Source organism: Thunnus thynnus, chromosome 10, assembly GCF_963924715.1.
Source record: "Thunnus thynnus chromosome 10, fThuThy2.1, whole genome shotgun sequence".
In the NCBI taxonomy this organism is placed as follows: Eukaryota; Metazoa; Chordata; class Actinopteri; order Scombriformes; family Scombridae; genus Thunnus; species Thunnus thynnus.
The window spans coordinates 27,387,920-27,414,332 of NC_089526.1; the positions used below are offsets into that span (position 1 = coordinate 27,387,920).

The 26,413-nt window shown below is 40.3% G+C and overlaps 1 protein-coding gene across 1 annotated transcript in view; it reads left to right on the plus strand.

The window, feature by feature from the left end:
- me1 (malic enzyme 1, NADP(+)-dependent, cytosolic) overlaps positions 1–26,413 on the plus strand; it is an 87,418-nt gene that overhangs the window by 14,871 nt on the left and 46,134 nt on the right. The window contains exons 2-3 of the mRNA XM_067602327.1: positions 15,139–15,272; positions 18,827–18,976. Of these exons, the coding sequence (XP_067458428.1) occupies positions 15,139–15,272; positions 18,827–18,976 (284 nt within the window). The remainder of the gene's footprint in view (positions 1–15,138; positions 15,273–18,826; positions 18,977–26,413) is intronic.

Consider the following 26,413-nt stretch of genomic DNA (forward strand, 5'->3'; position numbering starts at 1 on the left):
ACCTGGCTGCAGAAGGTGAATTCTCTGTTGGGAAATGAAAGTATGTAGAAAGCCAGTGCAGTAAAAAGTTGGAATCAGCAATAATGAATAACTGTTTAATGTGTCACAGTTGATGATGAAAGATATCCTTAAGATTATAAAATAATGTACTTCACAATTTTGTAATAACAAGAAATAATACAGATAATACAATGACAGACATCCATCAAACTTCCAATTTCGAAATTTTAACAATAAGAAAGCAAAATATTTCCGTTCCAAATATTTAGTTATTAACTGATTTATTGTTTGGTTGTTTTCTGTGATGTTCTGGAGCTGTCTCACCACAATTTAAAAAAAAAAAAAAAACTTTTTACAGAGCTGTGAGTTGCTCTTCCATCTTCATCAGGCACGCTAAAAAAGCAAGCAAGTTCAAAGATACAACTTGGGATACAACATGTGTATTGCTCCGCTGCGAAAAATAGTCCCCAACAAACACATACATTTACTCCAGTTTCAGTAACATATGCTAAAAACTACAGTGCCCAGCTGTTTTTAGGATTTTTTTTCTTTAAGCATTTTACTTAAATAAAACTATGTATGTGCAACACATTTTTAAAGATCTACATCCAGTAGTAACAAAAGGAGCTGGAGGCTGAGTGCCACAGACAGGGTATGGAAGTCAGAGAGTGCTGAGAAACAGACTGTTGCCATTATTAGCTAGATTAGTCTTTTCATGGGATTTGTTGACAACAGGAAAACATCTTAGAGTATCCTTACTGTAAAGCTTTATGTGATAAGTTGGCACAAAAGTCTAGAAAGACATGCAGAATGGTAACACCATTTTGTTCATAGTTTTTGTTAATGCAAAAGACTTTGTTACACCCTCAGCTCTACTGTATGTGATGAACAAAAAGTCATCACATTATTTTCTCAGCATGAAACCCTGGTTAGAAGCAGTATGTGGTTTGGTTTTGAGACGCAGCTCAGGTCACGTTTCTCTGAAGGCATATGCAAGTTCTTTGCAGCCGCAGCAGGATGACTCTGCTACGAGATGGATGGCCTTCTTATGTTGCTACTGTTTCCACTTGATTGCTGATGCCTATAGAATTGATATAGTGTAGGATGACTGCTATGACCATTTGGAACAATGAGTGCAGTGAGGCCATTGGAATTGCTTCCTCAAAATCAGGAAATGCATTCCTGTGAAGCGTAGGCCCAATATGTAGCTCTTTAAAAAGATGTGGTTTAAGTTTACCATGAAACCTGCAGAATTTGACTTTTTGAAACCCAAGAGCATGTGCAGGAAGACTCCATATGGGTGTATAATTTGGATGATTGACACCGACACCGATCCCGAGACCCCCCATGGTATGAGAGATATCCCATCATTCAGTGGATGATTGACGGCAACCGTGCTCTTGGGCGCACACACTGTCTTTCTAAGTGCTTCTTAGAAAAGAGAGGGGGTGGATGGATGGAGGGGCTGTAAGAAAGTAGAGACAAATATTTCTGGGACGGGTCAACGGTTTGAGCACGAGAGTCAGTATTTGTGTTGGACAAGAACCAGTCCACCTCCGTTCAGAATCATGGTCACTGTATGTTTTGCAGATTAAACGCAGAGCGAGCATGAACACACATGCGTGCACAAACTGGCATGAATGAATGCATTCATTTCTCACTTTTATCACCCCTCCAACACACACTTACCCACCTACTCTAATGTAAAACGAAAGAGAACACATGAGAACACATCCTACGTCACTGAGCGGGGTTATAGTTGACTGTCTCCGCTGTGCGCTGGAAACCACTAAAGACACTATTGAGGTTTAAAACCTTCGCTCTTTCTTTTTCTCTCTTTCCACCTCCTTAAGAGTTTGACCAATATGGGATCTTGAAGGCCAACACCAACATTTGGGATTATCACATATTCAGCTTTTATAAACATTTTCATGTGGGAAATTACAAAAGAATCACAAGGATTCATTGATTACCTCAGAATGGTTGTTTTTATGTGATCCTCCAAAATATCCACATTAGAATCAGGTTGATAGAAGGGCTTCCCGTATAGAACCAATGTTGTGTTGATTGATTGTGCAATAACGTGTAAGAGGTGAAAGACACTGACAGGAACAGATCAGGTTCTTGATAAAAGGCTGCAATCTGCCCAAGCTTCATTCGTCTCTCCTCTTTTTAACTCTCATTCTCCACCTTCCCTCCACCTCTCTCCCCTCATACACTCTTGCTCTATCACCTCTCACCTCCGCAAAGCTGCAATAACTAAAAAAAATTAAAAAAAAGTTCTGTTAATGTTTTATGGTAATCTGTGAGGGGGCAGACCAAACCCTTCTGCTGTGGATGTGAAAACAGTGACATAGCAGCTCTGAGCTGGCTGTTTTGTTCAGTTGAGAGGAGGCTGGTTAGCTAGTGGTGAAAAAATAGACTGTGATCTGGCTGGTGTCATGTGTCTCCAGTAAAATTCTCTTGGGCCTCTCAGTTTACAGCCATTTATGAAGTGTTGATTTGTTGTGAAATCTCTGAATATTTTTAGTATTTTTCTCATGTTTATACTGGGATTCACTGCCACAAACAAGAAACTTGGAAAAGTAGCTGCATCTGCACTAAAAGTGAAGCATCATTGTCTCATTTTGTATCAATAAACCAACCTTTATTTTTACTGTAAATGAATCTTCTGGCGTTGGCGGTCTTGTTTGTTTTCAGTAAGTCTCATTCCTATCATAATGATTAATTAATACTAAAATCATGCAACATTTCATTTGTAGTAATTGTGAATAAAGGATGACAGCAATCCCTAAACTCACAGGGGTATTATCAGCACAAGAACTCCACTCTGGACAAACCCAGTGTTGTTGTGTTTAGGTGTCAAGGAGTCATCCCTGTTTCCCTCCCCCCATGTTCCATAATGATCAGTTCAAGGTCATTCAGTTCATTCCCTCTGGGGTATCCTGCTGAAAACACGGGATGAAAACAACACTATATCCTGTCACATATACACTCGCATTGTTTAGAGAAACCAGTAGAAGACTAACTAACCATAAGACTGAATGTACTGTAGAAGAACTCAGTGACACACACACACATAGCAAAGAGAGAGTTATGTAGAAAGATCTTTTTTGATAGCAGTATCAATTCATTTTCTGAATTTCATGCAGATTCCATTTCTGACAGGTCTTTATTCTTTAATCAGACAACAATATTTGAGGCATGAGGCAGTCCATGGTAGAATAATGTAGTTTATCCACAACACCGGAATCTAGTTGTTTATGTGGGATGGAAATTTGGGAAATGCTCTCCATAGTTTGTTGATTGGTCTGATATATATCTAACCGGGCTTGAGTGGTTGTTGTTGGATATTTGTATGGACTTCCACACAGCTCGCATGACAAACTGTATGGTATTCTGGCTGTGTTATGACAGGGGGCCCAAAACACAGAAATCAGTTGATATGACATTGATGAAATCTGAACTTCATATCGTTGGGTCCAGTGCGGATCGAATGTGCAGGGATGTAAACGTGTGTTGGGGTTGGAGATACTCAAAACGTTCAGTGATGATTTGGAAAGAATGCTCACAGGAGACGACAGTGTCATTTCTTTTTATTGGTTAATGGTTCTTGTGTTCTGGGAAGATTACCTGCTAATAACTTCACTCCGTGGCAGATATGTGCATGATATGCTGGGATGCTCTTCTCGGTGCGAGTCACAGTTTCTAACTTTTACAAGTAAAGCTGGCCTATTTTTACCAAACAATCCTGCCTAGTTCAGCTTTAAATGATTCCTTTGCTCACGGCTCAAACCACATTTGAGCAGGAAACTGCCTCTGATAGATTCTGCTGCACTGTAGATCTGTCTTTTCTTTCTCTTTCTCTCTCTACGTGGCAGCACCGTACAGAGGCTGAGCTGAGTGTGGTGGTGAGTGGTCTGGTGGTTTTGCTGTTATATAACAGCCTGATCACAGCCTAAAAGAGCCGTGAATAGCGGCCCGTTACATCCAGTGAACCGGTCGCCCCACCAGCCAAACACCGGCGGCCTGATCAGTCTTTCTATGGCCTTCATGAAAAAGCGACCCTGCCTCCCACTACCCACTTTGTTTCTTTCCTTCTTTCCCGCTCTTTTCTTTGTTTCTGTCACTCTTCTCCCTGCTGTTTCTCTCATCTTTGGATCTTATCCTCTAATCCCAGCTATGATAACTATGGGATGAATCTGTCATTCCACTGGGCTATCCACTCTCTTACCCCCACCAGCTGTTTTCACAACGTCTAGACACACATGCCGCTATTGATAAAACAAGAGGAGCTGCTGGACAATGAGGACGTCGTGCGGTTCTTCTTCTGCGGCAGGATTAAATAGACTCACAGCTCATCTATTTACACTCTGAATCAGGACACAAACAGGACAGTTTTGTGTGTCTGTGTGTGTGTGTGTGTGTGTGAGTGTGTTTATGAAGCAGCAGAAGAATGCACCTGTGTATACATTGTGTGACTGCATTCATAAGCTTAAGGCTGCATTTGTTTGTGAGGACTTGACTTAAATCTGCATTAACATCACTATTTTTTTTTTTTATTGTGTGTATATGCGGGCGCCTGAATGTATGTGTGTGTGTGTGTTTATAAACACTGGAGAGGGGATGGAGGCGTAGAGGCGTATGACTCAGTCTTTCCTCCAGCTGTTGGCCAGAGTCTCCCCCAGTGTGGGTCACCAAACCAGTGAACTCATCAGGAGGCTTCCTGTGATAGCAAGTTACTCATTCAGATTCTGCTGACTCTCAATATTTACCAGTCTCCTGCATGGTTTAGTTTCCAAAATGAGCTTACTTTGCATGTCTGGGACACATATTGTATTCAGAGTTAAGAATAAAAATGTTTACGTGGGCATGAGTGAACCTTCCAATCCAAGAAACTTCTTTACTTTCAGGCCAAATCCAAATTCCTATCTCTATGCGTGTTTGTTTCTTGTTCTTGCATAGATATATTTTTTTTTCTGCTGATTGCACCTATTGCTTTGATTAACTGAGATGCTAATATATGCTGCACATCTCGCTTGAACAAGCAGTCTTTTTGCTGGAGTCCTGTTCGCAGTGTGTGGAGAACACGTGGCAGTAATCGCGGGGTAGAGTAGATGGCGCTGATGGCAGTGTTTATGGGAAGAAGCTCAGCACTCCTCTGCTCCCTGTTTGGTCAGCTGCAGAGAGAGGTTGCTGGTCTGAGGAGGTCTGACATCACTAGCACAAGTGAATCCAGATACAGTGGTCTATGGCGTAACAGCAGTGTGGGCGAACTCTACCAGTATAGTCGACTTTCTCACAGTCCTGTTGTCCGCAAATTTTTAGCCCCCCCACCAGTTTCATTTCAGGTTTATTCAAAGTCAACTTTTGTGTTGGCAACCATCGGAGGAGCTCTATATTTTACTGCCAGCACAAATATTTTCTGCTGTATACCCTCCAAATGACACAAAATGCAGTACAATTAATCTCCTCTGACCCAAATTATGTCATTGTAAGTGACAGTTGAATAAAGGCAACAAATGAAGTAACAGGATGTTATTTTTCTGATAGCATAGTGGTTTCTTTTATTTGGGGAACTTTTGCCTCCTGATGTGTTTTAGTTGTTTCAGAGATTTGCAATCCAAACAGCTCGTCAGTGCAGCACTTTCTTTAAAACCTTGTTTGTTCAGTAAAGGAATAGTTTGAGTTTCAGGGATATAATCTTATTTACTTTCTTGCCAAGAGTTAGATTAGAGGATCTATACCACTCTCATGACTGGTAACAGGGGGAAAAAGCTAGCCTTGCTCTGTCCAAAGGTAAACAAGATATATTGTGTTAATTAGTGAGCTTTAGAGGTTCTTGTAGGCTGATTTTGTTACTTTTGGATACGGCTAGGTTGTTGCCACCAGCTTCCAGTCTTTATGCTAAGATAAGCTATCGACCCTCTCATCTAAATCTTGGCAAGAAAGTAAATGTGAAAGTGTATTTCTTAAAATGTGGCTTTCTGTGGTCCTAAATCATGAGATATTTCTTGAACATCCACAGTGTGAGTCAGGGATTTGAGATCTTGCCTAAACTAAAGGTGATCTTCTAGCATTTGAGTCACATGTCTCAGCCAACTCTTCATTTTCCTTTCAATGGATATACTTTTATTCAATCCCACAACAGCCAATCACCTTGTGCCAGTAAGAGGAGAGGTGTGTTTGGCAGTGTAGACCAGCAGACAGACATCATCACATTCAGATATAAATATTTTGCTGCGGTCAGTAAAAATCAGACAATGAAAAGCAAAATATTAAGCTCAGGAATGATTGTCTCTGTGTCACAGGGATAACACACCGAGGCAAAACTGATCATGCTCTTAAGTTCATTTAAAAGTAATAAATAACTTTTTTTTGGAAAAAACATTCATTACTTCTGTAAATTTACAACATTAACTATCTGTTTAATAACAGAAAACATTTTGGTGAAGCGTGCATAGAAAGGTTTACAACTCCAAACACAAAGTTTAAGACTTGACTTGGTACTTTCACCAGGACTTAAAACTTGGCTTTGTCCCATCTTTGTCCTCTAGACTGTGGATCAAACTCACCAAGAATAGAACAATTTCCTGTCTTTAAAATAAATGTTAATTAAAGACCTGCATTAACACTTTTTCAACCACTTTATTCCTTTTATGGCTTGTCAGTATGCCTGATGTGGTTTACCTACTTTTACTGTAATCTGCTTTTCCATTTACTTTTTTTCATTGTTCTGTTTTAACGTCATAAAACACTTTGGAACACTTTTTTATTTAAGACGCCTCATAAATAGAGCAGACGTGAACCTGAATTATTAGGTTCAACGTTGAGAAAAAAAAAAGCTGTGGTGGCACTAATGTGATGTGAATGCAAAGCAGATAAATGAGGGGAAGCGGGGTTAAGATGGCTATCACTATACATCACTTTCAGCAAGTGGTTTTACTGATAAACAAGTCATACAAGAAGGCCATCTCTTGTAGTGCTCCGGCTCCCCCTCTTATGAAAAGAAAGCACTCCCTCTCCCACACAGCATTGAATAGAGAAGTGCTCTGTGGCCACACACATCTCTGCCAGGCCATATCTCAGTGCCAAACATTTGAGCCCTCTCCCTGTTGAAGGCCTGTGGGCTTTTGTCTCCGTGTCTGATCTGCGACTGTGGCTGAGAGTGGCTCAATGGGGAAAGGCCTCCCTATCGTGTTAGCTCAGGTCTCTCTCAATAGGGGCTGTTTCTCCCGGTGCAGAGGGCATTTCCATTGAAGAACACACAAGAAAAGAAGAGGGGTGGAGTGAGGGGAACATCCAACACTTTGACAGATTTTTATTTGGGAGTAGGATTTGTGTGTTTGAGGCTATGACTATGAGTAGGAAGGTCCCCTCCTCCCATTTTATCTGGGAATCTCACAAGCTCAATCAATCATGGCTTTGTGTGGAATTACATAATTTTAGAGTTTCCCAGAAAGTGGAAAGGTTTTTGAGGGTTTAAGATGTTGGTTCAAGTTTTTCTTTGTCAGCACATTGACAAAACTGTCCATTGAAACCAGTTATTTAGTCTCGTAGTGAGTCACAAACCATATTTATATTAAAAGAGGACAGAAAAATAACTGCTAAAGGAAAGAGATGATTTCATGTACTCCCACTGTGCTTAACTGCCTTATATGACCTTGTGTTTCCCTAAGATACTACCAAAAGTCTCAGAATTGCATTGAAAGTAGGGTTTTTTTCATTCAATTTTTTTTCACTTGTCAACTAGTAGAGATTCAGTGTTGTCAGGTTTTACAATAATTACTGTTTGTACGATAATTTAGCCTTTTGTACAATGTACAATCAATAATTCTGAAAACTCCTCAATGTACGATAATTCAATAATAAAATCAGTATAAGTTCTTTTCCATAATGGTGAAATTGTACGGAGCTGATTGGAAACCTGCCTTATTCATTACATATTAATTATGCCTGTAACATATAAGGGGGGAACCCAAACATTTCCCAAACTGTTACAAAAAACTATTATTATAAATCTTTCAGTAGTACCTTTATAATCCCCTTCAAAGTATGCGATACACTACCAGTGCTTCTCCCACTCCTGGAACCATTTCCTGTAGCCATCTTTTGTCATTGTGTCCAGTGCCTCCTGCGATTCTTCCTGGATTTCTTCCATGGCGGCAAATCTTCTCCCTTTCAGTCCCAATTTTACTTTCACCAAGCTCTAGGTATATGCAACCTGGTGACAAATCTGATAACTACACCTTACTACTGGAGTTTTTGTACAATTATTTTGATTTCAGCACTTGGAAGCGTTGTAAAGATTTTGTCATAGTGTTAATACTGACGTAGCTGTTCCCTTCAATATCTCCGGTTGCTTTAGGTCATCATAGGAAATTCTGCTAATCAATGAGCAAGCAAGATTGGCAATATTGCATTTACAGGATTTTTAGCATCATTATGACAAAGTACCTTGATTTGTCAGGTATATTGCTACGTTTGCAATTTCTACAGTTTTTGACTAAAGTCAGCATTTTTATGTCCTATAGGGGTATGCCAGCAATTTATTATTGCTCTGCCACAAAGTAGGGAGACTTGCGAGCGACATACGTATATTAAAAATAATGGTCAAAATTGAAGCAGCATAGGCAGAGATGTCGTGACTTTTTTTTTAGTATGGCTCGCGTTCTGAAAATGTTTGATCCTACATTTCCCATAGTGCAAGCATGATAGCATCTTTTGTTATGCTGTGGTCACATCATAAGGTATGGATGGTAGAGAGAGGAAAGATTTCGAAGATTACAACTTGCGAAGGTTCAGGTTATCAAAAACTCAACTTTTATGATCGCGGAGTTGGTTTTGTGAAAAACACTGCATTGAAAATATATTACTACTATATATACCATTTATATATCTATATCATATATATCATTTATATCTATATCATATCTATATTATATACCTATATAAAAATTTGGGTTTGTTTGGTTTTCATTCTCTTCTGTGTTATTAAGTGCAAAGTCTGATATATTAGAGCTTTCAGGCGTTCAGTAATAATTTGTAGATAACCCTGATGACATCATCATTTCACTTTAGAAAGAGCATCAGGACCCATAATACAGCTGTTTTCACAGGCTGAATAGTAAACTGAACATGTGTAAAATTGGTGCAGTGCTCCTTTAATGTTAGCCTATATGACCGGTCAACGTATAGATTTTTTTGGTGCTGTAGGAATTTGCATCAGATAAACTTAATACTTTTCACACAGAAAGTGAAATATGAAAAAAACACATCAAAGGAGAAAGATGTGTGAGAAAAGTTTGAGAACAGTGTGAATATTGTGATAAGGAACCTACTCCTTTGGGTGAAGTTAACCAAACAGTGGAATTAAGGAATTTAACTCTTTCCAGATCGGGGGAAACTGTAGCCTAACTGTAATGAAGGGAGTGGCTGCACTGGAGCCTCCTTACAGGGCCACTGTTAGACAGAGCTATGTGTGGTTGTGGCACATGGAAATTAAAAGGTTGAGGTAGCAGAATGTTTAAGTTTCTAAACCTTTGCACTGAAAAATTGCTACAAACTCACCCTTTGAACTCCCTGGGAAGCACAGAAAGGCATTTTATCAGTTTCAAAGGACGTGTACTTTCATCTTTCTTGTTTAGCCATCTGGTGAACTAATTGGCTGTTTCCTCTCCTCCGAATGTTTGGGTTGGGCATGGCAGCAGTCCGAGGTTAAGGGGTGGCACTGCCCAGTGGGTAGATTACAGGTTTTGGTTGTTACCACGGCTTCTGGAACATGAAGCTGCGGGCGTCACATGTGTTGGCAGAGGGTGCGGGCACTTCAGAAGTGGTCAGAGACATGTGGAAGCTTTCTTGGGTTTATCCTGCCCAGCCCAGTTTAGGGCTCCCAAGGGGAGAGGGAGCAAGCGGAGCAGCAGTCGAACATTTGAAAACCTGTATTCAGACAAACAAACATAGGGATGGTTTGTGTGTATACATGAGTGTGTGGGTGTGTGTGTGCACTTTTTTGAGCTTTTGGCTGTGGATGTGTGGGTGTTTGTTACCACACTAGTAGAAGAAGATATATCAAAAAGCAGAGTCATGGAAAATGTTGGTTTGCAGTTTATTTTTCATTGCTAAAAAGCATTGATAAAGCTAGAAGGAAACTCTTTGAGTGTTGTGTTTTTGGCTTGTTGGGGTTCACACTTCCCACACTTGGGTTACAAGCCAATGAGTGACTGTTGACAGAATTAACAAGGAGTTAAAAATGTATACAGTATGAGTGGTGGGTTAGAGACTTTTGGTTCTTGGGGAGCAAGAACCAAAATGCTTTCATTTCTAACAAACCACATTTCAGTAGCAAGAGAAGTGAAACTCACAGTTCTTAATGTTTAGGAATTATTATGTGCGAGTAAAAATAGCATTGCTTGTAACTGGTGAAACAAACCAAACTAAAGGATGAAACATGCCAGAGTTTGAATGCACCGCTTCAAATATTCTTGGTTTGAAGCTCTCTTAACTTTTCAATAGTAAGATGAAAGTCTTGGATTACCGTTCTTGCAGTGTATTTACGCTGGCCGATGTTGAGAGAATGTCCTGTCTTGATGCTTGAGAAGGTTGACTGACAGACACGTTGACTGAAAGACAAACAGAGGGTCCAACAGACACCGACCTTGTGATTGAAGAGATTGGCAGCTCTATTTACATGCTGAGAACAAGGGTGTTGCAAAGCCAATACCCAAGGCAAAAGTCAGAGACGTCAAAACTGGCGTCAAAGGTTCCCACGCTTGCCCAGCCAAAGTCTATGAACCGTGCACTGCTAATCCTTTCTTGCCATGAAAGCACCCCCCATCCCCTGCTCTTTTCTCCCTCCTCACCAGTGCCCGGCCTTGACCCAACCCAACCAGCCGTATCTTCAATCATAAAGTCACTCTGCAGGCCAGGGTTTCCCCCACTGGACGGCCAAGCTGCCTGCTCCTTTGTGGGGCATGTTAATTGGTCATTTTGGGCCCAACTCCATGGATGGTATCTGTTTCACATGTGACACTGGCAGCCTTTGAGGGCCCATGGAGTTGTGTGGGTAATTATTCTTAATGAGGCATAGTGCGCTCTGGGTTCATGGGTCTATTTGTTCTCACTGACTGGATGTCACATCTGTTTTTATTCTCTCTATCTTATATCTTACTCTATATTTTTCTTTTTTAGACCACATGTTTGACATAAAGGAAATTTATTGATTGATTGATACAGAGCCGTTTCTGACACAGTGCCTTGTCTGTTAAGGTAGAAAAGCGCTAAATAAGTGCTGTCCTTTTACCATTTAACTGAAGTACAATATTAAGGACTTGTACTTCATTTTATGCAACTGCTCTATTAATCCACTTCATTTCAGAGGAAATATAGTACTTTTTATTCCACTACATTTTTGACAGCTGTAGTTAATGGTTCTTTTTCATATTAGAATCTTACATTAAAAAAAACAACAAATTAAATTCATTGCTCAATATTAACAAAGTGGTTGGCTTGTGAGGGAAAAAAAAGTATAGTTGTTGTCACATTTTATATGTCTATGAGTTATTAGCAATTCCATCAAAGAGATATTTTTCCTCTTAACTTCTCAGATGGTTTCATTAAACTTTGAAAAAAAAAAAAAAAAGCAAATATTAGAGAAAAGTAAAAAATAAATAAAATCACAAATGAATCACAGATGTCTTCTTTCCAACCCTATCAATCATATCATGACCCATTAGATTTACTGTGACGTTTTGGAGGGGCCTGACCCCTGGGTTGGGAACCATAGGACTAAACTACCAAACTGTATATAATGTAGTTCAAACTAGCTCCGCTTTATTGCATCAGCTTTAACCATCTAATAATGTCTTAAATATATAAGTCACAGGGACCAGTTTTCTGCAGAGTCAATATGACTCTAAAAAGTTTAAGAACAGTTAAAAACACTTGAAAAGTAAAATGTGGGCAAAATTGTGTATGTGTGCTAATTATAGAGTAGCATGTCCATGTCCTGCATAATAAGGGCTGTTTCTCTCAAAGGAAATGAAAGTGAACATGAATAAATTGAGTTTCTGCTGATTAAGGACTCATGCATGCCCATTTGTGTGGGTGAATGTGTCTGTGTTTTTTTTTTTTTTTTAGCATCTTAGCATCAGTGTCCAAATTTAAGTTGTGTCAGAGACGGCCATTCCTCACACATAAAAAATTAGACAGAGAGAATGTCAGTATTCAGTGCTACTCCGAGTATATCTCAGCTAATGAAAGAGCAGTGTGAGTCTGTGTGAGGACTGAATCTTATTTTATAGCCTCATATTAAGCTCAGTTTGCCTCGTGTATTTTAAGACTCTTTTCTCCCATCTATCCCTCATGGTCAGCTGCAAGAGAGCAGAGCGGTGGTGCATCGTGGGCAAGCTGCTGTGCCAAACGAACACACAGTCTTAAGTGAACAGCTGGTTCTCTGGAAAATAGAAAATTTTTTGTGATAATTGGGGAAGGTTGTAATTCAGAGCTGCTTCTGTCTATTTGAGGTCCGTTAAGTACAGAGTGCGTTGAGCCTCAGTGAACGGCGGACGGATCGGGACTCGTACTTCAGTGTCTGAAATAACCAATGCTCTTGGTGCAATCATTCCCAGATAATTTAGTACTGTCAACCAAAAAATGACATTGTTTGTGTGGTTTAATGACATGTGGTTTTGTGTTAACTTATGCAAGGCCATCCAGTACCTCCTGCTAATAGCTTGAGGACAGTAAACAAACACAAACTCATTTCTTTAAGATGTTGTGCCAAACAGGAAATGGCATGTTTTGGCTTGTTTCCATCCCCTCATTCCCTTCTTACTAGCCTTATTACCATCAGGATTCATTGAGATTTAATCTAAAATCACCAGTTTGGAGGCCGTATGTTTTTTTTTATTTAACATTATGTAACTCTTATAAGATTTGGAAGTGTGTCTGTGGTCAGCGCTGATGGTTTGTCTGACGTCAAGACCACCAAACTTAAATTCCAAACGCTTTAATCTGTGTCGTATGCTTTTCTACTTCCCTCTAGTATTGCGCCGTGTGTGATTGAGCACATTTTTTACAACCTCAGAACGGTTTTAACACAACCCGATACACTCAAAAGTGCCAGTGGCTTGGAAAGGCTGTAAATTGTGGTGGCCCGGACCAAGCATCCCTGGATTCGGTCCAAAACAGAGACGTTCACAGCGTGGCTTTACTTCTGTCTCGCCAGTCAGCAACAGTAGCTGGCATGTTGAGGATGAGGTTTCACCGGGTCGCTGGTCTTTTATGGAGAGAGAGAGGATGAAAATGCCCACCATATCATGCCTCACTTGCAGAGAATAGAAGGGGATGCTGTGCCCGTTTCAGATATGGACAATGCTAGTGCTGGGTGCTTTTGGGATCAATCTCCCCCTTTTAAAGCAGAGGAGCTATAGCTGAAATACCTCAATCTCACACTGTCACCACTTTCTTGTGTCATATCAACTCACATCACCTCTCCCCAGTGGAGACATTGTCTTCTCTATGGAGTAACCGCATAGGTCGAAGTTCAGACTCTTCAGGGTTACAACCTTGACACTAAACATGTGCATGTTTTTCAATATTCCCTTTTGGTGGTCAGGGGTGACCAAGATAAAAGCCAAAGTAAAGTGAAGTGAAGCAGGTTATTAGTCTGGGCCTTGTTGCGTGTGTGTCTTTGAGGATGTGCATTGGTGGAAGCGGACATCACGCCAGAATACGAGCTAACAGCGGCCTCTCTGAACACAGATTAGCCGAGAGGGAGCCCCTCTGAGAGCAAACACCCCGGCAGAACAGAGGACATTTTTGACACGCTGCTTCTCTCATCAGTCAGGAATGTTTGAGTAGAAAGGATTGGTGGATATTTTCCTCAATATTCATTTGTTCAAAGTTCAGACAGAGTTTTCAGAACATAGCTGAGCGAGGGGTGTTAAATACCAAGAGAGCAACAAGAATGAGCATTATTAGGACTGCTTTACCACAAGGAAATTAAATATCTTGTTACCAAAAGTAATAACTTATCAGAAAACATAAAACAAGTTTTAACAGAGCTAAGAGTCTACAGTCATGCTAGCAGCTCTGTGAGGTTGTACTTATCAGTGTTTTGAGCTAAAAGCTAACATGTTCACAATGGAAATGCTAACGTGCTGATGTTAGGTAGCAGTTATGTTCACCATGGTCACCATTTTATTTTAGCATGTTCATATGCTAACATCTGCTAATTAGCACTAAACACAAAGTGTAACTGTGGCTGGTGGGAATGTCAAAAGTTTTGCAGATATTTGGACATAAACGAAAGTATTGGCCAGATTAAAATTTGGACCAGATGATAATGCTAGATGAAAAGTCAGGGGAACACTGAAGTGATTAGGATTCATCCTCTGGGCACAATGGATATCTGTACTAAACGTCATGGCAATCCATCCAAGTATTGTTGAGATATTTCACTCAAAACTGTAAATGTAAACCTGGTGGTGGCACTAGAGGAAAAGTCAAGGTATCATCAAAGTCATTAGGATCCAGTGAAACTAGAGGAATAGTCAGTTCATCTTGTGGGCACCGTGGATATCTATACCAACATTTATTGCATTCAATCAAATAGTGGTTGAGATATTTCACTAAAACCCCAAAATGTCCAAAAAAAACAACCAAAAAAACCCCCACATAAAATGACAAACAAGAAATAGTAAATAGAAAGTAAATAGCAAAACTTGTGTAATTGATCTTGCTTAGAATCTTTTGCACCTTCAAAGGATATCAACAATTGCAATGACTGATCCCAAGTCACTTCATCCTGTCATTTCAAATTAGCCTCAGATTGTGTGACCACTGTACAAAGATTATATTAAAATGCTCCACAGTCCTGTGTTGTATATCACCCTGTCAGTCATGGGGGAGACCGTTGACTAGAGGTCAGTGAATTGTATTGAGGCTCACTAGCTCAGACACAAAATCAGCTGGAAAACACAGTTGGCATTCAAAACACAACTGACCCAGCAAGACTAGCAAACACTGAAACCATCAATAGTTGATTGAGCAAGTCATGGTGTTTGCCCACTGTGGGTATCCCTGTACATATTAGGATGGTGAAGGATATCAAGGGTGTTTTGTGTTTGTTTGCAGGGCATGGCATTCTCCCTTGAGGAGCGTCACCAGCTGGGGATCCACGGCTTGCTTCCTCCCTGCTTCATCAGCCAGGACATCCAGCTGCTCCGAGTGCTCAAGAACTACGACATGAAGAGGGACGACCTGGACAGGTGGGGCTGACGCATAAAACACAGGCAAAAACCTCTTCACGGTGCAACTACCATGATGTACTACCTTCTTATCTTCTGTCAGAACAGCAGTCTTTGCAGAGTTGAATTTCAGCATGAACCCGTAGAGGATTCCCCTGCCTCCGTGCACACTGAGAGATCTTACATCTGGAAGCCTTCAAAGCACGAGAGACAGATTAGCGATCAGCCCTCAGAGATCTACATCCGTCTCCTAACACCATATATTTTACTGAACAAATCTCTATTCCTCTCCTCTGTTCCCCCTCCAATTTCTCCATCTCCTCCCTGTTCTCCTTCATGAGTGTTTTTATAACCTCCACAGTGACCAAATGAAAACTTCAGCTCAGTTTTGCACGCTTCATTAGGCACTTATGAGTTGTAGCTGTTAGCATTATGAAATGAATGTGCCACATGCTAACATTTCATTCTGGGCTGTTTGATCAACGAGGCACCACATGGCTGTATTGGGCCTCAGACTGAAGTCATAGCCTGGTTCACTGTTTTGAATTATGAGTCCGGTGCTGAATATTATCTGTCTGCGAAAGAGCCTCTTATTCTAGTCGCCATCTCTCAGACAGCCGTTCCATCAGCTGTCATTTCCAATGTCAAAGATGAGGGATTGCTTGACAGGAGACAAAATTTAGAGTCAACAGGAACTGGATAGCCTCTTTATAGCCACTTAATTTTCCAGCATAGCAACACCACAGCGTCAACATCTCAAGACTGTCATTATGAGCTTGTCAGTGTCATTCCCATGCCCTATCAGTGTCACTGATAATTTGTCTCTGGGCCCTAAGTGAGTTCCAACTTTGGGCTTTGCTCTTGTGGATTAAGGGCCGCTATTTGCCTGCCATTGCTCAAGTCCAATGTGTTTACATACAGTCTGCTCCCCAACTCTCAAACCCTTCTTTGGTATTTACTGCTGGGCGCTGTCATTTCTTTTTTATGAGCATAACTCAAAGCTTTCCCTGCTTCCCATTTTATTTTCATCAGCTATCTAGACTCAGACTTTTTTCGCTGTTAAAGGAATTTTGTTGTGGTTTTTGAATTATTGTGACAAATTATAGCAAGCAGAACAGCACTACAAGTTCATTATGGTTTATGATCTGAGATGATGGAGTGACTCAAGTACCTACTGTGACTGTGTCGTCAACAGAGGAAATGGATGTTCCGAGGCCTAGCCAACTAAAATACTGCAGTATGTAAAATGGTACAGCGACAGGCAAACCTCGTTTTCAATGAGGTTGTTAGAAAACAGTAACAAACTTAAAATGAGCCTGACAGAGCACAGTTGGTTGATCACTCAGGCTAAAATAGAATATGATAGGGATAGATTATGTCCTGGCTGCCACAGTAGGCTGACTATAAAGGAAACATTGCACTCAGTAACACAGCAAATTTACAGCTTTACAAGCAGTGTGTACTCTAAATAATCCTGTTTCCTAGGTGTGGTGAGTGTTCACGCCTTTTAAGGCTAAGAAGGGAGAGGGAATCTTAAATGTTTGCCAGCTCAAAATCAAACAGCATCACACTGCGGTAATATGTCAGGACTTAAAAATAGTTTTGTTTGATGAGTCAGAACAATGATTGACAGTGACAAGTGAATCAGTGTTGCAACCAAGTTGATCTGAGAGAAAAAATCTTGCAAAAAAAAAATCTAGCATTGAACTCAAGCCAGTTGTCAACACAGTTCAACCCTTTTCTCTGTAATATCTTTTTTTATGTTTTCATTCTCAAGTTTGTTTAAGGAACTGTACTGCATCATAAAAGGCGACTTTAGTGTATCCTACATGGCTATTTTTTCATGTTTCATAGGAATGACAGTGAAACTCTCACATTCTCTGTGAAACCATCTCTCCATTTTCTGCCTGGTTGTCCTGGCAACAGGCCAGATATCCCAGATAGTATCTCTCTTCAGCCATGTCCTTCAGGTCTACCTGGGTGATCCCAAAATGTTCCCAGGTCAGATTGGATGAATACAGTAATTCCTCCAGCTAGTTCTTGGTCTACCTTGGATTCTCCTCTCAGTTGGCCTGGATGACCTCCAGAGGGAGGTACCCAGGAGGCAGGGAACTTGGTAAAACTTAAAGATCCCCTCTAGCCATGTTGTAAGATGTAAAAAGACTCTGTTTTAAAGAATAATTTGTATCTGATATGGTTTTCCCATAAAAAAAAAAACATTTACCTGGTTAGAATTTCTTTAAAATTACATCTACTCCTCCACAATCCACAATCTATGAATATGCAAATGTATTTAATTTCAGAAGTTTAACTGCTGGACGCAAGATGTCTCCTACTTCACTGTAAAGTCCATTCTCATTGTATGTGCGCTGGAGGCCTCAAGTGTCTAAATCACATGAATTAAGTTGCATACTGGACCACAATTGGCTTCCAAATTAGTTGTGATGTCACAAATGATGCTTGCATGTACACACCTTAAACTCAGATTTAACTGAGCTCAGAGAAACTTTCCCTCTTCAGCAGATGAATTTGAAAACAGCCTTCTAGTGTCAAACTCTGCACATACATCATTCAGCATGGTGAAGAGCAAACATCCAACTGAAGGGACAAGAAGAAAAACACATTTTCTGAATGAAGGGGACTTTAATAATGTAGTGTTTCACAAAGTAAGCAAAAATTCAACAACTTAACTCAAGGTCCACTTATTAGCTTTTAATCGCATCAAAGACTTCTTCAGTGGATGGAGTTTGCCCAGTTGTCTTGGGATAGCTCAGTTTTCATTTCCATGACAATGTGGGTAAACGCTCCAGAAAAGTTAGTCAGTGGACCTTGAAGTAAGAAGTAATACTTGAGTGTATAATCTGTGGTAAAATTAGTTTCACCTCCTTACAGTAAGGCATACAGAGACCCCTCATGTGATATATTGCATGTGGCAGAAGCTAATTTGGTTCACCAATATGAAAACATTTCTCTATAAGAGCTGCTGTCACCACCATGTATTGTGCAGCTGCTGTGGCCTCACCTATAGCAGAGAGGGCATGCATGCTTTTCATCCCCTCATCAAGAGGCACCTTGTGCTCTTGGCTTTATGGAAACTTCTCTGATTAGGAGAAGTCTCTGCCTTTCTGGCATACTCTGCTTAATTTGGGTCATAGCAAACCTTCAGTTCCTGATCAATCTACAATCAGAACAAATAGTTTGTTGGCTATCTGAGAGGCTGAATTTTAGTCTGTGAATTTTTCCAATCATTTGGAAAATAGGAAAAAAAAATCGTAGTTATTGTACACTCAGAGCAGAGTTATTTTCTTCTGTTTTCCTTCTTCCACACTTTTTTGCAACCCTTTTAGGGGATTTCTTTACCTTTACCCACCATTCCTCTCTCTGTTCTCTGACATATTCTCCCTCAAGTGTTTCCTTACAGTTCCTCTGATCTTGCCTGGTACATCTCGCTCACAAACACAGAATTTAACATCTGACTTTAATAAACGCCTCTGTGGTTCAGCAGGTATGAATCCTCAAGATGTTAAAGATTAACATACAGTGTTTTCCTCCCTGCTCCTCCCTGTCATTCCCAGATATGTCTTTCTGATGGGGCTCCAGGACCGCAACGAGAAGCTGTTCTATCGGGTACTAATGTCCAACATCGAGAGGTTTATGCCCATCATTTACACCCCCACTGTGGGCCTCGCCTGCCAGCAGTATGGCCTGATATTTAGAAGACCAAGGTGAGAGACACACACACCTACAATTTTGCCCTCTTGAACTATCAAATACTACAAAAAAATTGGTTTGGCTCATTTCACACTGCTGTGAACAGGCAGCAGGCCTAAAGGGAGCTGCTGATTCTGTTTTCCCTCTCTGTTTCCACCCAGCCGGTCTTCCGCTACTTATTTATTACGTGTTTTATGGTATTGGTTGTTTTTCTTTTTTGTTACTGCACTTTGTATCAGCCAATATTTTCTTATACTTCTGTGGCCCCAGTATTCCACAGTTTTTCTCACCCAGAGTACACTAAAAAGCACCAAGAACATATTGAACAATGGAATTTTTAACAGTTCAAAATAGTGGACCAGATTCAAAACAGGCCAGTGGAGGACTTACCCAAACCTGTTATGCATAAATAAATCTTCAAAAAAGAGAGGGACAATCCAAATAGACTAAAGGATAACTAGATCCACCTGAACAGACCCTATAGAGAGAGAACACAAACACTGATAACAGCATGATGAATTATAAATTAACAGGTGACCATTGTTAAAAAAACCAACAATATAACAATATTGTCCTAAGAACAAATGTAAAGTTATAGAAACTAATACCAAAAGTAACTACTGTAATATTACTGTATATGCTTCAAAGACTAATTCATAGAAGTAGTTAAAAGTCCTATTTTACTCTTCTGTACCAACAATAAAACATTTTGCACCCAACTGAGCAATAGATAGACAGAAGATAATAATTTTCTAACCAGTTTAGTATCTGTGAAAAAAACTCTGGTCTTGGTTCCACAGAAACAAGTGGACTGTACAGTACGGCTCTTCAAGCAGATCTAGTAAAGCCAGCAGCAAGTTGTCAAAAGATTTTGATGCATTGCAACAAAACCACAAGCTCAAGGACTCTTAAAGCATGTGTATGTTAAGTTGGAATTGGTCTTTGATGCTATGAGATCTGAACCAATTTTAGAGGTTGCGGTAGCCCTTTTTAGCTGGAGTTGTGTTAGACAGCTCAGCTGCAGGCAAACCGCTGTAAGCTGTTGAAATCAGTTCAGGGTTCACCTTGAGTGGATCTGGCTCAGATCCTAGCAGACAGAGGTTCATTGGTTTCCTTTCCTTGTCTTCTGTAAACACACTTCCACACACACTCTCTCTCTCTCTATCTATCTCTTTCTCTCTCTCACACACACACACATCTCTCTGCTGGTATCTGTTTTCCCTCAAATAAGTTCATCAGGTCCAATCTCTCATTATCTGACAGCAACACTCCCTAAGCAGTAAGTAGTAGATATTGAATTGATAGAGCCTTCATTTTCAGTGCTGCCTTCAAGGCCACACTCTGTTTTGCTTGGCCCTGCCTCCCTGCATTTAACCTTACTCAGGTGGTTACAAGTGTTCAGTTTGTTTTTACTCTAATAAGACCAGATAGGAGGAAGACCACCCTGGTCAACTGCCCTTCACAGGCTCTTAAGCTCACTTACTGCTTTTAGCTATGTTCACTGACTCCTTTAAGAATCTAAAAGGATACGTATAATCCACTAATCCACACGCCAACCAACAGAGGTTAGTTAGCGTAGTTAACCACCAAGCATTTAGCTGTTTGGCATTTTTACGATGAAAGAATTTGGTAATTTTGTTGGAGTGATATCAGCCTATATCAGAAAGATGTGTTTGTCCCGGTTTCATAATGACATAAAGAGCAACTATAAAGTTCTGCTGAGTATTTCCCCCTGTCGTGCACCCACTCTTCAGCAGTGCCAGAATTGTCCAAACACTTCATTCAACGATGGCTTCATTTGTATTACCACCACTGGTGTTTCTGATTAGCTGTAAAACCCCTGTTTTCCTAATTGTGTCCCAGCAGTTTTATTATAAATGCTTACCTTGGGTATATTTAAAATACTTGGAAACCTAAGTTCTCTCATGCACATAACTTTGTTACCCAACAGCTCCCCATTTCCCCATCCCCGCAGAACTATGTGGAAAATATTCTTAGCATGCTTCCCTTCCTCTCACACTGAGTTGGCTGGAGGAGTCATTTTATACACTCCCTGAGTCTCACAGCACAGTGGGCCAGGACCTGCTGCCAGAGCCCCTGGATTGGGAGTTGGGCCTCTAGGAAATGTGCATCAGGGGGTCTTCTACAATATCTGTGATCTATTTAAGTTTTCAGCCAGGCTTTTTTCTCTCTGCTAACCAAGCCTATGAAAAGGGAAACGCCACGGACCATGACACACATGAGCTGCCAGTGTGGCTGTAGACTCTGAGTTTCATATGATCTTGAAGGATCAGCTTGTGTCTCTTATCTTTGCTGGGTGGGTGTAAAGTATTGTTCTGTTTCCATTTAAATCTATGGATAGGGCTTATTACTCACCAGCATTCTCTAGAAATCCTCATAATGAGTTACTGATGCCACTGTGCGTGTGTGTGTGCATGCGTGTCTTCTAGCCGGACCACCATAGCAGCAGATTAGGTCTCTAATCACTGGCTCTCAGGTATAAAGGCTTTCTGTGTGGAAGCAGCAGCCTCTCCTTGTCTTGTCTGACTTTACCAGTTAATCTGCCTCATGGAGACTAAACACTCCGACACCGGGCTCTGTACCAGATGCCAAAGGTCAAGCGCCATTAAGTGTCAAAACACGGCTGATTCACTGATCTTTAGATGGGGCAGAGGCAGGAAGGAGAGCTGGAGAAAGGGACACATTCACATCATCAAAAGATTAGCGGACATGCTTAATTTTATTGGTTTGTAAGCTCATGAGCGGATGCAGTGTTTGGCAGAGAAAGTTGGTCTGTCTTCATCACACAAAGTTTGTTTCTGTTTTCACCATAAATGTGTGTTGTGTGCTTTGCTTGACAGCTAAAAGTACTTATTTGTGATAAATGATAATGTTTTGTTGCAGAAAAATGATCCCAAGTGTTGCATGAAAGTAATTAAGGTTTACCTCAGTCATTTCCAGTGTCACCGTGCCCTCTGTGGTGCATTGCTGCAGAGTGTCTAAATAAACTAGTAATAAGCCCTTTTAAAGTAAGTCCTGCTGTTCAAGGGGCTCTTGAGGTAAGTGACATAAACCAATTCATCTTGCTGATGGAGATAGATGATCATTGGTAGCCCATGAGTGGATTCCTGGTTGAAGGTCAAGGGTCAGTAACTCTGTGCTACTACAGCTGTCTGTCAGGAGCTGCAAAGTAAGAGGTAGGCATTCTTAAACTCCCTTGAGAGGGAGGGTAAAGACCAGATGCTGTCTTTTTCTTCTTCCATCTCTACTGTATAAAAGCTGTGCATTTTACCAGTGGTGGAAGACATATTCAGAATCAAAAGTACCAATACAGAAATTTAAAAACACTACATTACGTAAGTATTTGTAAAACTTACGCAATACTTATACGTGAGTACAAGTAAAAGTCCTGCAAGAAAAATCCTACTTAAGTGAAAGTACATAAGTATTATGAGCTTGACGTAGTTAAAGCATTGCAGTAAAAGTAGTAGTTTGGTCCCTCTGACTGATATGTTATTATATATGACATAATTAGATTATTAATACTGAAACATCAGTGTGTAAGCAGAATGTTACTGTTGTAGTTGCTGGAGGTGGAGCTAGTTTGAACTAATTTATATACAGTTAGCTTGTTTACTCCAGTGGTTCCCAACCTAGGGATCGGGCCCCTCCAAAGGGTCACCAGATAAATGTGAGATGATTAATGGGAGAGGAAAGAAGAAAAAACAAGATTCTGATACACAAATCTGTTTTCAGTTTCTGGACTTCTTCTCTAATCTTTGATTTTTGGTGAAATATTGCATCATATGAACATTCATTAAAATGAAACCATGTGAGAAGTTTTGAGGGAAAAAATCACTGGTTTATGGAGCTGTTAACAACTCATAGACATCTGAAATGTGACCCCGACTTTTTGTAAGATGTCGAAAGCCATAAGGGGGGAAACCACTTCATCTTTAACAATGTGTTGTATTTTAAAAGCTTGTTATATTATCCATTGTGTCAAATCTTCATCTGAAAAAGAACTAAAGCTGTAAGATAAATGTAGTGGATTAGAAAGTAAAGTATTTCCCCCTGAAATGTGGAGTGGAAGTATAAAATAGCATAACATGGAAATATTCAAGTAAAGTACAAGTACCTCAAATTTGTACTTAAGTACAGTACTTGAGTAAATGTACTCAGTTACTTTCCACCTCTGGATTTAATGCCTAAGATGCAAATTTCATGTTATAAATGGGCTGCAGCTACATTTTGTACTTACTTGTCTGTTTTATGCTGTTAATGTTATTTTATTTTTTTAAAATATGGCATGTGTGACCAATTTCTTGCAACCAAACCAAAACAACAACAACAAAAAAAAACCAACCATGGAATACATCAAGAGATAAGACATACTTGAGACAAGGCCTAAATTTCAAAATAAAAGTTGATGTAATCACTGATAATTATTCTGGCAGATTTTCACTAAAAGTTACACATAGTACCAGTTGCCAAACCTTCCACGTCTCCCAAAATACAGAGGATATGACCTCAGTGACCTTAGTGGTAGTTACAGACTGTGTGCCTTTTTGTAATTTTTCTGTGCATTTTTGTATGTTTCATTTGAACTGAAGTGACATCTCCACTTTTCCAAGTCCCAGAGCACTGCCAGGCAACTGATTTAGCAACTGCCTCAACTCAGATTTCCACAAAAATTGAGATCAATGGACAGATTGAGTGAAATTTACAGCCTTCCCAGAGGAGTCGTCATACTTTTTTAAAGAGTGTTTTAAGTGGAATGTTTGTCCACTTATGTGCTGGAACGTTTTGTGTTGATGTTTAGTACACGTAAAGTCAACACGTAATTGTGTACATTGATTATACCCCTTATCCAAGCAAATTGAGCTTATTGAGCCTTGCCAGACCACAAAAAGTAAAGCCTAATTGTACACTGGCTCTGCAAGACAAATTTTTCTTGATTCATATCACAAAATGACCATATTGGTATCATTAGCACCCTAGTATCATGCTGTATCATATTAGTATTTACCATGTATGTAGAAAACCATAATATATCTGTGTGAAACCACACAGAAGTAAAGCTGTGTTTGGTTCATTATCAACTAAATAAAAGATGTATTGTAATATATCCTGAATACAGCTGTACTTTGAGAGGCTGGTGTTTGATTAAAACACAGGATAAGCTGCTGGAGGTTGTAAAGGCTGAATGAAAGGCATCAGTTGAAGCCGCCCTTGGCCACCTCTGAAGTGGCACGTGCTGGATGATGAAGCGTTCCAACCTTGCAGATTAAGGGCTTTTGAGCGTTGACCTCACACCACTCAGGCCCACACACAGTGTTACACTGCAAGTGTGAGAGAAACTTTCACTTGGATAGATGAGCATTCTCGCCTTCTAGATCATTAATCTACAGATAATTGGTGAACTGTGATGACCTGACTACAACCATGAATAAGAAACAACCATCCATATAACTTTAGACCAGAGAGAGTTTGTTCCCTCATTGTGACTGATTGCATGACTTTCACTGATGTATTTGTTTACCACATTTTTAGTCTTTGGTAGACCATGAGAGAAGCTCAGAATTTGCCTTTGTTGAATAGGAGAAGCCTTGGAGGAGTTGGGAGGAGAGAGACGGAGTGGAATTACACTGACCTCATGAGAAACGTGGCAAACATTTGGGATTAATTCCACCCTGGACTTTGAGGACCTTGTATAACAATATGGAGCTCATGTCCGAGGTCTAAGTTGTAGAGCCAGTTAAAGCAAAGAAACTTTAGGGCACAGTAGACCTTTCCTGCTGTATCCCTTAGTATAATAAATGAGTGTATTAGTTGATTCCCAACTTAAATCCACAGCAGTGTTACGGTTTACTGTGTAAACATGGAAAGTAATCAAACTAAATATATGTTTTGAATAACTGTCTTCTTGACTAAAACTACCTGGCTGAATTGCCTGTGACCCACAGTGCCACTGCTAATTCAAACTGCCATAACTTTCCATGATTTAGAGTGGTGTAGCATGCCTGCAGAGCAAGGTGGTTGGATTTGGCTCTCTGGGAGAAAATCCAGTTTGTTTCATTGTGTCTCTAAGGAACAACCATGAAATCATTGCAAACATATTAATTTAGGTTTTGGTTGGTCTAATGGCTTTCAGTCTAAAAACGGCTTCCTGCCCATCTGGCAGCTTCTGTGTCTCTGTCTCCTCATCTCAGAGATGTTTGGCCTCAGTCAGACTCCGTTGGTCTGATGCAGACAGGTTCCATGAAAACAGTGGGTGTCACGTCACAGCTTCATCAACTGACCTGCTGTCACTCAGGTTGAGATTTTAAATGAGATGAATTGAGTGTCTGCTATTAAAAACATTACATAAACCCTATGAATGCCAGACAGGCAGAGAGTTTTATTGAAACTGCGTAATATGCATTATCATAATTTAGTTGTCTCTGTTTTTCTGAGCATGTGTGATTGCTCCAAAGTCAGGCTTACATTAAACTGCATGTTTTGTGTCTGCTCCAGCATAAATATCTGTTCTGCAAATCTCATGTCCTGTGCTCTCCTGCATGATGGCGCCCCCTATCTCTGCATTACTCTCTTGACAGGCTGTTTTCCGTATACGTAGATGGAGAACTTGTTTTCATAAAGCCTTTTGGTTGTGTCATTTTAAATCATACATGCATAAAGCAGTAACGTCACCGTTCTATCATAGGCAGGCAATCAAACTAAAAGCCAGACAGCAGCCTGCTACACAACACAAGAGCCACAGACTTCTAATGCCTTCTAATGTGTCCTTCTTATCTGATGAACCAGCAAGGACACATGTGCTATCCTGCACTTTAGCTTGTTGAACGAGCCACCAAACTAACATTCACCTGAGAAAACTGCACTGCTAACATCAGTCTATAGGCTAGATAGCCAAAACTTAGCAGCTAATGTAACTTTTATCAGTTTACATGCTCAAAGTGAAGTACTTGTTGGAAGGTTGAACAGCATGTGAACCCCACCCAAACCTTTACAACTTTGAAACTGGGAGGTTGTGTCTGGCAATTTCTGTAACTTGTAGAAACCGACAAATTGACGTTGATGCCCACTGCGCAGGTGTTGGCCACTTGTGTCATTTTTTGTGTGTACAAATGAGTGCAACACCATGAATGTCTTCCAGGAAAGACTGTCTGACAGTGTGCACCGTTATTTCCATATTTAAACAATTATCATGTCTCCTTCCTCTCTATGACAGCAGGTTTTTCGGTGAGTGTGGCCGATTGGTTTTGCTAGTTTGTTTCAAGCATATACCCACCTATAAAGTTTGTTTACTTTGTCTCTAGGCTGCTGCCCCTCCAGAGGATGACACAAAAAGGAACATTTCTAATATTTCCCCCTCCCCCCCTTTTTTGGACTTTAAGACAGAGTGAACAAGAGCTGCTGAATGATGCATGAATACAAAACTCTCCATC